The sequence below is a fragment of the Daphnia carinata genome, chromosome 9 (genome assembly GCF_022539665.2).
Source record: "Daphnia carinata strain CSIRO-1 chromosome 9, CSIRO_AGI_Dcar_HiC_V3, whole genome shotgun sequence".
Lineage (NCBI taxonomy): Eukaryota > Metazoa > Arthropoda > Branchiopoda > Diplostraca > Daphniidae > Daphnia > Daphnia carinata.
In genome coordinates, this window is record NC_081339.1 from 8525830 (window position 1) to 8539995 (window position 14166).

The 14166-nt window shown below is 40.0% G+C and overlaps 5 protein-coding genes and 1 long non-coding RNA gene across 8 annotated transcripts in view; 4 read left to right on the forward strand and 2 right to left on the reverse strand.

The window, feature by feature from the left end:
• Positions 1-5565, reverse strand: part of LOC130700698 (coiled-coil-helix-coiled-coil-helix domain-containing protein 2-like) — a 62456-nt gene extending 56891 nt beyond the window's left edge. Inside the window, exons 1-4 of one of the 2 annotated variants that reach the window (XM_059496829.1) lie at positions 5520-5565; positions 5142-5241; positions 4694-5076; positions 4616-4632 (exon numbers count right to left, since the gene is read on the reverse strand). In XM_059496829.1, coding sequence (XP_059352812.1) covers positions 4619-4632; positions 4694-5076; positions 5142-5218 — 474 coding nt within the window. In that variant the 5' untranslated portion in view covers positions 5219-5241; positions 5520-5565 and the 3' untranslated portion in view covers positions 4616-4618. Of the gene's footprint in view, positions 1-4493; positions 4633-4693; positions 5077-5141; positions 5242-5519 lie in introns of those variants that run through there. The other variant, XM_057522683.2, reaches the window with a different exon arrangement.
• LOC130700695 (annexin B9-like) lies at positions 939-2559 on the forward strand. The gene is made up of 8 exons (XM_057522680.2): positions 939-1072; positions 1148-1321; positions 1404-1608; positions 1677-1756; positions 1827-1899; positions 1977-2150; positions 2213-2394; positions 2492-2559. The coding sequence occupies exons 1-8, from the start codon at positions 1019-1021 to the stop codon at positions 2540-2542; spliced, it is 993 nt and encodes a 330-aa protein (XP_057378663.1). The 5' UTR covers positions 939-1018; the 3' UTR covers positions 2543-2559.
• A 418-nt stretch (positions 5566-5983) lies between the features above and the next one.
• LOC130700702 (septin-2-like) lies at positions 5984-9030 on the forward strand. 2 transcript variants are annotated; one of them, XM_057522690.2, is made up of 10 exons: positions 5984-6249; positions 6324-6421; positions 6904-7098; positions 7192-7284; positions 7359-7524; positions 7596-7746; positions 7844-8009; positions 8106-8169; positions 8241-8348; positions 8432-9030. In XM_057522690.2, exons 3-10 carry the CDS (start codon positions 6918-6920, stop codon positions 8655-8657), a joined length of 1155 nt encoding a protein of 384 aa, XP_057378673.1. In that variant the 5' UTR covers positions 5984-6249; positions 6324-6421; positions 6904-6917; the 3' UTR covers positions 8658-9030. The 2 variants fall into 2 exon arrangements, with proteins under 2 accessions (XP_057378673.1, XP_059352810.1); XM_059496827.1 differs by lacking the exons at positions 5984-6249; positions 6324-6421 and adding an exon at positions 6519-6760.
• A 459-nt stretch (positions 9031-9489) lies between these two features.
• On the forward strand, positions 9490-12119 carry LOC130700693 (vacuole membrane protein 1-like). Its single transcript, XM_057522678.2, is given in 8 exon segments — positions 9490-9886; positions 9977-10179; positions 10251-10532; positions 10592-10796; positions 10798-10863; positions 10926-11006; positions 11095-11277; positions 11334-12119. Coding segments are annotated over 8 exon segments (1518 nt in total). The 5' UTR covers positions 9490-9688; the 3' UTR covers positions 11634-12119.
• A 110-nt stretch (positions 12120-12229) lies between these two features.
• On the forward strand, positions 12230-13061 carry LOC130700696 (uncharacterized). Its single transcript, XM_057522681.2, has 2 exons — positions 12230-12516; positions 12576-13061. The coding sequence occupies exons 1-2, from the start codon at positions 12234-12236 to the stop codon at positions 13016-13018; spliced, it is 726 nt and encodes a 241-aa protein (XP_057378664.1). The 5' UTR covers positions 12230-12233; the 3' UTR covers positions 13019-13061.
• A 455-nt stretch (positions 13062-13516) lies between these two features.
• On the reverse strand, positions 13517-14065 carry LOC130700705 (uncharacterized). The gene is made up of 4 exons (XR_009003861.2): positions 13995-14065; positions 13830-13938; positions 13679-13765; positions 13517-13612 (listed from the first exon to the last, which is right to left on the reverse strand). It is a non-coding gene; the product is annotated as an uncharacterized LOC130700705 (long non-coding RNA).
• Positions 14066-14166: the final 101 nt, after the last annotated feature.

Sequence of the window (14166 nt, forward strand, 5' to 3'; positions counted from 1 at the left end):
CATGGGCCATGCAGCCTATCACTTGTGACTCCAAATCACGAACCAAGCACACGGTCATTCCTCCAATTCTGTGACCGTACTTAGTGCTCATTGCATTCGAATCCGTTCGAATGCAATGTCCTGACTTTTTTCGTCAGCTCGGCCAAAAAGGTGCACGGGCATGGCCTAGAGGGTAGTTTGCGTCGGCGCTAAATTGTGATTAATCTAAATAGTTTTTGAACTTGTTCTAAGACCTTTTAAGTGTTGGGAAAAACTTAAAGCCGTTCTGTTTCAGTTTCGGTCCACCATAAATTAAAAAAAAACCAAAAACTAAAAAGTATAAACGGAACAACAATAAAATCAAATCATTTCGATGTCTGCCGCTGCATTGCGGAGCATAGCGAATAGAATGGAGTAGGTCAGGCGGACAATTAATTTAGGCAGCCTGTGTACGAAGCATAATAACTGCCGAATGATTTATAAAAATATTATAATAACAGACACAACAAGAAACACCTTAGATTTTCCCAATATTTGCTTCTCGGCACTTGTACAGCATTCAAGGTGACCTGCTTGGTGCTGTTATCAGATTATAATTTTACGACAAAAACAGGAAGGATACGTACGTGATCATCAATACGTAGCAAACGTTTACGATGTGATATAGGCTCGAAAGTTTTACAGATGTTAATCTGGAATTAGCATACTAGCCACTTTCATCATGTTTTCTACCTTAAACTCAAGAAATAAAAAAAAAATACTGTAAAACCCAAAAGATGCGTTTTACAACGGCTTATGCCCGAATTTAATTCGGTTTTTATTGCTGTGAACATTTTTTTTTTACCGCACCTCATCATTTGGCTCACAATTAAGTATTTAATCATTTTTTAGTGACGGCTGATACTAGCAAGCGAGATAAGATCTCGTCGCTCTTTCGTTTTCCTGAAAAAAAAAACTGAAACTGGATCGGCTGGTGTAATAGCGAACCAGACACGAAAGCAAAAGGAACCGTTGCTTAGGGATTCGTGCAGCTTCCATTATGAGATTTTTAATCATTTCATTTGTTTTATCTTTTGGAATCGTCTTTGGAGAAGTAAACTCTCAACTTCTTTATTCAAACGGATTGGACTAAGGTAAATTTGTTTAACATGTAATTTCTTACACACAGGATATACCGACTTTGCTTCCAGTTGATCCATTTGATCCAAACGGCGATGCTGCTCGACTAGACGACGCAATGAGCGGTTTGGGAACAAACGAAGACAAAATTATTAGTGTCCTTTGCTATCGAACCGCATCGCAAAGGGATGTCATCACGACTACTTACAACAATCAATATGGCGTTCGTAAACCGGAGTGTCATGCTAGCATTTTTTAATGTAACAAAATGTAGGACATTTTACTACTGACGAATATTTGTTTAGAGTTTGGCCAGTGATCTCGAATCCGAATTGTCTGGTAACTTCAGAATGCTGTCTATTATGCTTACTCACAGTATGATCAAGTTCCTAAGCATTGAACTGCATGAAACAATGGCTGCAGTTGGAACAGACGAGCCGTCGCTGACCGAAGTAATGATAAGTAGGTCTAACCAAGAACTAGCGGACATTCAAGTGTTCTTCAACAGCTGTAAGTTTCTCTCGAGAGATCAAAGCTAACATGTATGTTTGAAACATAATTTGCATTGGTTATCTCAGATTATGGACACACTCTTGTGTATGAAATCGAATCGGATACGTCTGGCCCTTACCGCCGACTTTTGATACAGATAGCCGAGGTAAATACGAATGAAATAAAATTTTAACGTTCATTGAAATAATATTGGGAAGAATGCTGCTGAATTCTAGGGACGTAGGGATGAAACCAATCTTGTAGATATGGCTGCAGTTCAGAAAGATGTCGTCGATTTGTACGAAGGAGGTATACGCTTCATCAACATGCAGTTATTTGGAGATAAAATTTGATAATGAATAAATCAAGTATGAATTGATATTCAGGTCCCGCGATGGAAGGAACCAACGAGCTTATTTACGTAGACATTTTTTCATTGCGCAATTATGTTCATTTGAACCAAGTTGCTATCCTTTACGAGTCCACTTACGGAATCCCGCTCAGCACCGTTGTCACCACGGAATTTGCGGACGATATGGGAAATGCCCTCGTATCCATCTGTAAGCATAATGCTGTTTCGACGAGCAATTAACAGTACATTCACCATCTCTATTTTATTCAGTGCAATACAGCAGCGATAAAGCCGTCTACTTCTCGTCGCGTTTCTTCACTTCTATTGCTGGCGTTGGTACAGCAGATCGTGACCTGATGCGTTTAACAGTCAGCCGTTGTGAGATTGACCTCGGCAATATCAAGAATGCATATCAATTAGTATATGGAGAATCACTTAGTAGTGCAGTTTCGGTAAGTAAAAACGGTCTATAAAATGTTTTAAAAAATTATGCTGTTCCAAAACACTACTGATATAATAATGCTTGCATTATTTCTTTTCTTAAAACAGAGTGATACTTCTGGATCTTACCTCACAGCGTTACTCGCATTGATTGAATAAACAATTTTATACTGTTGGCCAGGACTTTAGTTTCTTCCTTGTTTAACATTGAAAGCCGTGTTTTTTTGTTTTTTTGCATTTCTTATGGCTATAGTTAATACAAAGGACCTTCGCTAGAGAACGAAACAAAATTCTTCGAAATTCTTATTTTTGGTAAATTTTATTTCGTCAGCCTTGGTGAATCACTACAATTTACGCCAACCTGGGGTATCACGCTGAAACTCCCAAATATTACAACATTAAGGCTCCATGGTAGCCTACTATCCACCCAAAGTCGAATTTGACAGGACAGCTGACCCGTCCGAACCGGGCAAATCCTTTTCGTTTCCGAGCTATACTCCCACCGGTGATCCGTACTCTACCGCAGAAGCATGAAATTATAATGTAGCTCCAACTTACTACACCGTACTACACTGAAACAATTCTGTCTTACTTAACTGAGACCACATACTACACCAATGATCTGACGTACTAAAAAGCGTACAGTTACTACACCACTAATACTCTGTCTTACTACTTCGAGCCAAGCTACAATACAACAATCAATGCTGCTCCAAAGTACTACGCAGAGGATCCAAAGTACAATTTGGCCTCCATTATTCGGAAGCACGCAAGTACTACACGACTAAAGCCCAGGAATAATACACAACAAAACCTCCTAAGAATAGCACCACATAGATGGTCGACTACCACACTATCACTTACGCAGGTTTTTTTTACAGCATTGAGGTCCCCAAGTAATACACGGTTCCAAACTACTACCAAACAAAAGCTCCGATTTGCTACACCACCTTTTTATTGGCACACACAAATCTGAATTGTCCGAATCTATCCAAACTAGCATCTTTTCTGTCGTATGCCAAATAAATGTCAAGTTCACACGACTGCGATATTTGCAGATCGAAATAAAGTGCGAGCAACAACCTATTGTTTGCGTCAATACGTTTTACGTCAAAAATGGAATTCTTTACAAACAATTTTAAATTTATAATTCCTGTTTATGCCACTAGTAGTTATTACCATAACTGTTTTAGGTTTTAGGGAAATGTATGATCCTCTAGACGTTTTGCTATGGCGAATTGGTGAGATTTTAGTTTTATGGTCTGTCTGACATAGCCCAACGCGGCAGATATAAACATTTTCAAGTACCGACAACTCCAGATAGCTACCTATGTCATATTCGCTCAACGTTCCTACGCAGAGATATCTGTAACATTGGAGCTTATCTACAGCAGTACTACCGTAAATACCTCGCATAATCACAAACAACGTATCACAACACGAGGCATGGGTTTTCTCGGATTATTTTCTTCAAACTTTACTTGTCATTTATGAAACATATACTTGATTCTTGTTCCAACCTGCAACGTTTTTCACTGTAAACGCTCAAAGCCACGAACGGGAATCGCGCTTGGTATTTTGATAACTGACGAATTTTAAAAGTTAAATTAGAAATGCGTTTGGATCAGTTTGTACGAGACCAAGAAGTTTTTTTGACTTTGAATAAACAGTCTTTTCTGGAATGCAGTACAAAACAGTCGGTGGAAAACAGCTATTTTTCGCGTTATTTGGCGACTATCGCTGGAGAATGTAAGGTTGCTCATTACTCAATGCACCTAACTTTCGGCCGACGACCACGGCCTTGGAGACATTAAACAAGTAAGTCTCTGCAAAATGTCATTTAATAGCATTGGCTCGGAACACAGAATTTGCCTTTGTTGCAAAGTTTTAAAAAATCTGGATGATATTGAAAAACAATTTTCTAGAAGTCTATTACCAAACCACATCCTTCTGCTTTGCTGGCACTAACCCATCAACTATTCCAAGGGAAACAATGTTCATTGTGACCATAGCCTTTACGCAAGTTTCCTAAATTTTGCTGGCATAATATTGTTAACAATTACTGTTAATCATATATTATGCTGGAATAACTAGTTACAATATAGAAATGTTTATATTGAAACCAATAAATTGTATTCCTATCCAGAGATCGATTAGATGATCTACACTAGGTCAATTTTTTGTTGATGTCAGTTCTAATCCATCCTAAAGCCCACAGGCTGTGTTCTCCAATTTTTACATGTAGGTGCCTGAGTTAGAAAGCACAGTTTAGAAATGAGCCATTTATGCTTTAAGGTTATGTAATATTACTTTGGCTCTGTCTGCACTGTCTTAGAGCTTCATTGAATCCCTCACACAGAGTCAAATCACTCTGATTTTGAGAGCAGGCCAGGAACTGTTTGATTTCCCAAGCACATGGACCAGTGGGCTCTTGGGGAGCGGCTGCTCCATATTGGGGAGCTGCAGTTTGTTGCTGAACTGGCTGAGCAGCAGCAGCTTCAGAAGAGGATCCTCCACTGAACATGCCAGTCAAAGCATGTCCAGCTACATGTCCAATGGCAGAACCAACTGCAACACCTCCAGCTGTTGCCGCCATCTGGGCAAACATGGATGGCTGCTGGGGCATTTGCTGCATGGGTGCTGGTGGGTGTGCTTGGGGTGCATGAGCAGGGACACTTGGGGGAGGTGCAGCCCTGTTTAATAGGATGAATTTTATTAGTTTTGAACAATAAAAAAAAATATTGATTATTATGGCTACCTAGGAGCAGGGGCAGCAGCACGTGTTGGTGGGGGTGATGCTCTGGCAGGGGCACGTGATCTTCCTTGACGAGGCATTTTTTTTGGCAGAAGATTCAGAACTACACAAGACAGAAAACAATTCAGAAATTCAATGAAGACAAAGACATAGAAAATTGTTGACGCATGACCACAAGAATGACGCAATAATCTTACAAGGTTATCCACAAAGCCTCCGCGTTTCAGCTTGTTTTCTAGCACTGCTGTTAGTTAACTTACCGAAAGATCTACCTCACTGTGTCTATCAAATATGAATGAAAGTTTGGGTCTATAACTATATAATTGTTTGTTTCTCAGTTTGATAAGTTTACAGACATACGAAAACGATTACGCAACTTACCACTAGAAAGGCAGTCTAGCTGGTACTGTGTGAACAATCTGAATGTGAAAAAACTTTCTAGAAATTTCTGTTCTGCTAGTTCAAAGCAATGTTGCCATATGAAATTCCGGTAACAAAAAATCATGTTTCTGATGATTAACCTCTTAGTTCTATTAAAATCTGATTATTTATCACAAAAAAAAAAATTTAATTTACTTTTCTGTAGTGTGAAGGATTATTTTGATTTTCTTCAATTATGAACGTACGCCATCTACGGACAGGAGTTTCTCATGACACCATAGGCGAATGACCACTGACGACAGCGCTTGCGCGTTTGTATATCGATCGGCTCAAAAAAAAAAAAAAGCTTATTTTTTATTTTATTTTTTCTGCCTGTGCTCACGGTTGTGCGTGCATGGATTTAAGGGGAGACCTGCAGTGGACTTGAGTCAATCGGAAACGGAAGAATAGAAAAAAGCGCAGTCTCAAGCGTCGCGTTAATGTATCTCATGTGTATACATTGACTTCCCGTTCATCTACGGGAAATTTTCTTTATGGGCGTCATCTGTCAAACTCGTTAGCACAGTTCAAAAGTGCTGTAATAGGAAACTTCACGCTGGATATCGAGTTCGCTTAGGGTTTTGTCTGTGTTTTTTCATCCATACTTATGGACGGCATTTGCTTCGCGAACACAGCACCATCTCTAAGCCGCCCCTCTCTAACTGCATAGGCACCGCCTCCGTCCACTGGGGTTCTCTACTCACGCTTCAGCACGGTGAAAAAAAAAAAATGTGTAACCGTGCCGATTGTTTGGTTTTCCCGTAGAAGAGCTCAGTAGACCATACGGCACTTGTTCACACACACGCATGCAGCTTGTGGATTAAGGCTGCTAGTATCAACCCTCTTCATTCCCTTAATCACAGGTATGTTGTTTTAATCTTTCTAAAAAGAAACCTTTCGCACTCCATCCTGCTACATTCAGCGTGTGGCGACGTCATCTTTTTTTCGCTATCGTTCCATTTCCCGTCGGGACAACAGACGCGTTTTTAGACGCTTGACAAAGTTATATCCGTCAATTGTCCTAAGGAGGAGAGCTATTTGACGCCATTCTATTGTCTACATCCCATTTTCCGTGCTATCTTCATTTTTATTTGTTTTCCCTGTGGAAAAGTCAAAAACGGAAATGTAAGGAAGAAAGGAAAACCCAAAATAGTACAATCGGAATTTTGTGGATTCCTACGAGAAAATCACTTGGTGGAACGGTGAGCTTTTTCCCACAGCTGCCTTACACGCATTTTGTACGCCTGCCAGTAGTTCTCGAACACATGCAAAGAGAGAGAACTCTTGAAAAACTCTATCTCACTGAAAAGTGCTGGCTTTTAGTTTTGTTTTATTTTTCTGACAGGTCTGATGTAAAAAATGGATCGCGAGTATATTGGATTCGCCAGTCTGCCGGATCAAATTCACCGGAAGACGATCAAAAAGGGTTTTGAATTTACGCTGATGGTGGCTGGCGAATCGGGATTGGGCAAATCCACTCTGGTCAACACCCTCTTCCTGACGGATCTGTACCAAGACCGAGTTATTCCACCCGTTGAAGGTACATAATTTTTTCTCTCCTCGAGGCGTAACAGACTCGAGAAATGACAGCAATCAAATGGAATGACTGTTACTGCAATAATGATTATTTCAGAACGACTGACAAAGACGACTGCCATTCAAGTAAGGACAGCCGACATTGAGGAAATGGGAATTAAATTGAGGCTAACTATCGTCGACACTCCTGGTAAACGTTGCTTCCTCTTCGTCGTGTTTCAACTTTAACGAACTTCACGATTTCTTTTGGTTCAACTTCCCAAGGTTTCGGCGACGCTTTAAATTCTGAAGAAACTTGTCAAGCTCTTTCTGATTACATCGACGTTCAATTCAAAAAATATTTCCAAGACGAAAGCGGACTACATCGTAAATCAATTGTCGACAATCGTGTTCATTGTTGTCTTTATTTTATTCCTCCTTACGGTCGTGGGTAATGACAGATCAACTTAAAGCCTGCGCAACCTGTTTTTCAATGGCCTTAATCTATTGCACCCCAATTAGATTACGAATGTTGGATGTAGCTGCCATGAGAAAGCTTCACAAGAAAGTCAACCTTGTACCCGTGATAGCCAAGAGCGACAGTCTGACTACCACTGAATTGAGCCGATTCAAATCACAGGTTCTTCAAGAATTAAAACAACACGACATTCAGGTTTGTCTTCTGCCGTTGGCACGTTTATTATACGCACGAATTTTTTAAATGAAAATTTTTGTCTTATTTTGTGTTTTTCACTGTAATATTCGTATAGATTTATCAGTTTCCTGAATGTGATCCCGATGAGGATGAAGCCTTTAAGAAACAAGACAAGGAACTGAAAGCCTCCGTCCCGTTTGCCGTGTCAGGCTCGTGTCAGATTCTCGAGGTCAACGGTCGCCGGTTCCGCGGCCGAATCTATCCATGGGGCGTCGTCGAAGGTATGTATTACTTCGTAACGTGGTTCGACATAAAACGGAATTATAACAAAATTCCAGCCACATGCATTGTGATTTTAATGTGTCAATTTTCTATAGTGGAGAGCCCACTACATAGCGACCTACAAAAGCTGCGGTCAATGCTGATAGAGACCCATCTAGCGTAAGAAAACATAGTGCATTTTCTGAACAAAAATATAAGTGTTTTATAATGCTATAATTGCATTAATGTAGTGATCTCCGCGATCAGACTCACGAAATCCATTACGAGGCGTTCCGGTCGGCCTGCATAACCAGACTTACCCACAACCTGGTCACCCAGCCACCCCACAGAGAGCGAAGGTAAATTTGAAATTTCTTTACCTCCCACCATTCACTGAATGAAACCAGATTACGCATTATCTTCTCACGTTTCTTGTACGCAGTAAACTCAAACGTGATTCTATGCTTATTGAATTACCGGAAGACGAGAATGCTGCGGATTTGATACTCCAACAGAAAGAGGAGGAAATCCGAAAAATGCAGGATATGTTGACCAAAATGCAGCATCAGTTGCAAGTACAGCAACGATCCAGATCACTTGGAGAAGCTCAGTTAAAGCACGAATTTAGTCTGTTGAACGTTGACAAATCCCAGGAAGTTCGTTTATAGATACCTGAATGAGTATGCTGGCAATTCACACTCACCCAAAGATTATGCGTAAAATTTGTGCGTACGTTTCTGACCAGCTACAGTATACTGATACATTATGCACCCCTTCGTCTTTACTTCCACTGTCTGTTTCCCAAAAATATGAAGATGCACGCACATTGCATTGTTGTCTCAACGCAAAACTGGTATGTTTTCCTATGTCGGAATTGATGTACTTTCTCTTTGAACGAATTCATCTGAAACGTCACGAAAAAATGTAGTGTTTTCCTATTTGTATAACCTAAATCTGTTGAAATATCGAAACTTATATGTTTTCGCTTTTCCATTTTCTAAAGATCTTTGAATAGCAATAAAAACTGAATTAGTTCATTAACGACGTCCGAAAGCGCTGGCATTTAAAAGTAACCAAGAAAACGGAACTTTATCCACTTCACATCAACAAAAAGAAAAATTTGTGGTATATTTGGAAAAACAAGCTGTACAGGTGGTCTTCTATTGCCTCTGGCGCATTTAATTATTTAGGTAGTTAATCGACAGGGCGGTTTTCCCCTTTGTTTACTAGCCACAAACGTTTAGCGATTGCACCGTCGGGCGTTTTTCACTCTCCCAGCGGTGGATCGGAGCCATAGCAAGCATTTCATATAAGTTGTAAAAACAAAATTTGAGAAGCAATGGCACTGTCATGTTGGGACTTATTTTTTTTATAACGCAAATAAGTCTAATTATAGTTCAGGTTACCTCGTTCAGACTTCAGGGGCCCTGAACACACAGTGGAGGGTTTTTCAAAGTGCCAAAGTCTGGCCAAAGTCCCGTTTTTAGGGGCGGAGAGGGGGACTTGAATACTAGGACAGCCACTAAATTCATTGCACTTTGCAGTGGCATGGCCGATTCTCTGGCCGGCACAAGTTTTTAACATAACACGATTCCTACTACTGTCGTGGAGTTTCTTTGAGTTACTTCGAGCTATTCTTGGTAAATAACTTTTTCCTCGAGATTATCTGTTCTTTCGTCTGGTGGAGCGTAAACAAGCAATGACGAAATCGACCGCCAAATCTCGTAACGGACAGACGAAAACAGTCGTCTCGAATGCCTCATCTCCTACCAAAGGGAAAACCGATAGAAAGGGCAAAGGTGATGGTACCACCAACGAAAAATCGCCGAATAACACTTCAAACGGAAAAGTCAAACACAGAACTCTGTCTGCAGTTCAGACTGGTGGAGGAAACGAGGTAAACCACCCCCTTCACTAGTAGCAATAGTTGTTCAAGTAATACCCATTTTTGTAATTCGTCTAAATTGTCATAATATTTCTTATCCAGGTACAAAAGGGAGCTAAGAAAAACATGAAAACCATTGAAAAGAATGGCCTAACCTCCCTCAGCCCAGAATTGATGCAGTTAAAGAAGATGAGGGAAGAAGAACGCCAAGAGAGGGAAGGAATAGTCCTGTGGAAAAGGCCATTTACTACTCTCCACTATTTCACCATTGAGCTGTGCCTCAACATTCAAGAATATGCCCTAAAGTTAGTGTAGCCTGTTGCAAATCTCACTTGCAAACTAACATAATGATCTATTGTCTGTTTTTCTCCAACAGGTTATGGGCTTACAAGTTTTCAGTATTGTTTAGCATCAGCTTAATGGTGCTGAGTGTTGTAGCATATCACACCCCAGGACCTCACCAAGAACATATTGTTTCTGTTGAGAAGCAAGTTATGTGGTGCCTTTATTGGCTGGGACTAGGTGTTCTCAGCTCTGTAGGCCTTGGTACTGGACTACACACATTCTTACTCTATTTGGGGCCTCACATTGCGGCAGTCACGCTTGCCGCATATGAATGCGGTACCTTAAATTTTCCCTCTCCGCCCTATCCGGATAAGTAATTACACAAAATAACTGTGTTACAAACTACCACTAATCAGCTTATGCCTTTTGCAGCATCATCTGTCCGGAAAATGAGACATCTCAGCTGCCTGTGACGCTTTGGTCTATAATGGCAAAAGTGCGGCTGGAAGCAATGATGTGGGGCGCTGGAACAGCCTTAGGTGAGCTGCCACCTTATTTTATGGCTAGAGCCGCACGATTGTCAACAGTAGGCAACAAAGGAAAACGGGGACGGAGGCGCTCTAGTATTGAGCTTAACCGATGATATTGAAAAACTAGTTGAATTCGAAACCCTACAACTCAAACAGCAGCACCCTGAACAGATGGTATGGTTCCTCATTTCTATTTCTTTCATTATTCAGTATTAACTAATTGAATTATTTGGTAGACTTTACTTGATCGCCTAAAATTAGGCGTTGAACGTTTAGTAGAGCGTGTTGGATTCTTTGGCATCTTGGCATGCGCCTCGGTAAGAAAAATGATTGCCAACACGTGTATGATTCACAAAGATTTACTATCTTGCTTACGAATTTTTCTCCTTATTAATTTGGCTTTAGATTCCCAATCCGCTCTTCGATTTAGCAGGGATTACGTGCGGCCATTTCCTAGTGCCGTTCTGGACTTTCTTTGGAGCTACATTAATAGGAAAAGCTATTATTAAAACGCATTTGCAACAGTTAACAGTGATCGTGGCGTTTAATGAGAATTTGGTGAACAAACTAATGACATCCTTGGAAAATGTACGTACTCATATCTATGCTTTATGGAAAAAAATTCATCGCAAATTTTATTTCAGGTTCCAATAATAGGATCACGGTTAAAGGAGCCTTTAGAACAATTGTTCAGAAGCCAAAAAGCCAAATTGCATGCTAAGGAGGGCACGATACCATCCGAAGGAGGCAGCCTGTTAGCTTCTCTTTTCGAAAAGCTCGTGATGGTCATGGTGATATATTTCGTCATTTCAATCGTCAACTCACTGGCGCAAAGCTATCATCATCGGTTACAAACACGTAAGCAGAATGTAACTGCGGCCACTCCTCGCCAAGCTAACAAGAATCGCAGTAAAAGCCAGACAATCATCGCAAAACAAGCTTAAATTGACGTTATGCTAGCCATTCTGTTTTTTTTTCTTTCTTTTAAAGTAAATTGTTTAAGTAGATATAAAGTCTTTTTTGTTGACGATGATTTACTCAGATGATCAACTATTTGTTTTTTTTCTGAAAGAAAAATGGCAGGTTTAGAGAGTGTTTTTTTTCTTGAGCATTTCTAGGTCTGAAAGAAAAAAAATCTTTTGTTCTCCCGCCAATTTCAGTTTGCATCCTTTACATTCCCTTCCTCAACAAGGTGCCCGGTCGTGTGCTGTTTTGTTTTTTTCTGATTTAGTCTAATTTAAGGCTCCAGGAGCCGTATATTCCCTTTTTATATATAGTGTGTGAACGCCTTGCTAGGCCCCCGTTTTGTCCCCAACATCCCGCCTGTCATTCACTTTCCGTGTTCGTGTGTGTGAGTGCGTATCAGTGTTATCATACTTGGTCGTGTGTATCAGAATGGGTGGCAATACAAGTGGAGCTGTGTAAATTTACCAAGCGTTCAAAGTTCAGTTTGGATGCAACGCCGACCGGGCGATTCCGTTGAAGATAACATGATCCTGCTGCATTTGGACAACTCACAACAGTCACGCATATAAAGCTCTAACATGGCTATGTCTTTTACTCAACTCCAAGTCCTGAATTGCCTGCCAAATAATCCAACAACTGAAATCACAGCTCACGAAACAGCATTGGCTTGTGCTGATGCACCGGTGGTTCATTCTATAAAAAATTTTGACGTGATAGGATCTCTGAAATTAGATAACAAAACAATTATTCGTCGTCTATCTGTTGATTCGTGTGTCAATAGCTTGCCAGATTGGAAGGAAAATGCAACTATTCATTTTGATCGATTCCTTCGCAACAAACAATTCTACCTTTCCTACACAGGTATGTAAATGTTAACTCTTTATTTTTTTTAATGGAATTAAACTATGTATTCCTTACAGATGTCGAAGGACACCCATGGACTATAGACTCGGACGAGAAACTTGAAGCAGCATTAAGATTACATCGGCAGAAGCTCTCTGACCTTCAAAATAGTTCGTTGCCTGCTTTCGAACTGAATTTAGAGATCACAGATGAGTCCCCTATAGCTGCTCCGGTCGAATTGTTTGAAACCTCTGTCAGACAAGATCGCGATAATGACAAGGAACTGGCCACCTGTGATTGTGTCGGTTGCGGGAAAACAGTCACAATGGGTTTGGCCTATAAGTGCCTACACTGTAATAACGTCTATATTTGCGATGATTGTAAAGGAACAAACGAAAACCACAGCCTTCATCTCTTGATGCCATGCCTTGTTTTAATACTCGGGTCCGAATATAACTGCAATAGACAAGCTGGTGTACCCGTTCAACTTGTAGAAGAGACTAGTGGCAATGGAAAATAGGGATACTTCAACAAGCTAAATACGCTGGAATCACCACGTGTAACACGTATCCTAAGAAGCTACTGCAGCCCAGTTCCCCATTGATGTTTCTATGTAAATTCAGGGCATAAAATGATCTGTAATCCACGATACTAATAAAAGCACTGCCAAACCTTTCATCGACGCACAAATCAAATAAAAGATCAAGTTTGCACCGATTGCTCCATAATAATTACTTTTATGATGTAGGATTTATCAAGCTAAAGAAGTTGCTTTCAATTGGTATTTACCAAAACGGCAATTTGTACCTACAATGCTACAGACATTGACCTATGTTTCTGCATAAAGCCAAGCCTTAGTATGCTTACCATATACACAATCCAAGTGGGAGCTTTAAGTAACCAACTTGATAACATCCAGGAAACCACACAAGCTAGCCTACTGAAGATATGAGTAAGACTGACCCAAAGCTCTTTGTGGAGAGCCAGGTTTGATATAAAATCACTATTGACAAATTGATTCGTCTGTCCCACTAATACATTTATTTCATCAAATCTTCTATGGTAACACTGAGACCTAAAATCAGTTTGTCTAATCAGGGATAGATTCCAAACCCTAATTGAGGAAAAAAAAATTATTTACTGATATTGAAACATATATTGTGTACTGAAATGGTAGTACCTTCAGCACATAAGGGTTACCAGTCAAACGAGTATCCCGTCTATAGAGAAACCTGTCGTGGGTTTTATTTTGAAGCCTTGAATATGCCTTCAAATTAGAATAGCTATTAGTTGTAATTCATCCTTTACCTATTTTTTAAAAATTTACTTACATTCCCATTCTGGAAAACCTTGTGAACAACCGGAAGAATGCCATACGGAAGGCATACAAAGAAACCGGTCAAAAACAAACTAGGTAATGCTTCGTACCACATTTCTCTCCTGAGTTTCAGAACACTTATAACTAAAATCAAATATATAACATTTGTTATTTTTACCTGAAGAACTATCGAAGTTGTTGGACCAGCTGAGTTCTTCCAAACGCAGAATCGCGCTATTGCCAGAGAAATTCCCGAAGGTTATTTGGAAAACCCCATTTTATTTTCGAAAAAAGTTTTAGGAGAATGTAATTATATTTAACAAAAAAACAAATTAGACGAAATATTCAGC

Coding starts and splice junctions, on each gene's coding strand:
- LOC130700695 (XM_057522680.2), top strand. CDS start 1,019: ATGAGATTTTTAATCATTTCATTTGTTTTATCTTTTGGAATCGTCTTT. Junction 1,900..1,976: donor CGTCGATTTGTACGAAGGAG/GTATACGCTTCA, acceptor ATTGATATTCAG/GTCCCGCGATGGAAGGAACC. Junction 2,151..2,212: donor AAATGCCCTCGTATCCATCT/GTAAGCATAATG, acceptor TATTTTATTCAG/TGCAATACAGCAGCGATAAA.
- LOC130700696 (XM_057522681.2), top strand. CDS start 12,234: ATGGCTATGTCTTTTACTCAACTCCAAGTCCTGAATTGCCTGCCAAAT. Junction 12,517..12,575: donor ATTCTACCTTTCCTACACAG/GTATGTAAATGT, acceptor TATTCCTTACAG/ATGTCGAAGGACACCCATGG.
- LOC130700702 (XM_057522690.2), top strand. CDS start 6,918: ATGGATCGCGAGTATATTGGATTCGCCAGTCTGCCGGATCAAATTCAC. Junction 7,099..7,191: donor AGTTATTCCACCCGTTGAAG/GTACATAATTTT, acceptor TGATTATTTCAG/AACGACTGACAAAGACGACT. Junction 8,170..8,240: donor CTGATAGAGACCCATCTAGC/GTAAGAAAACAT, acceptor GCATTAATGTAG/TGATCTCCGCGATCAGACTC.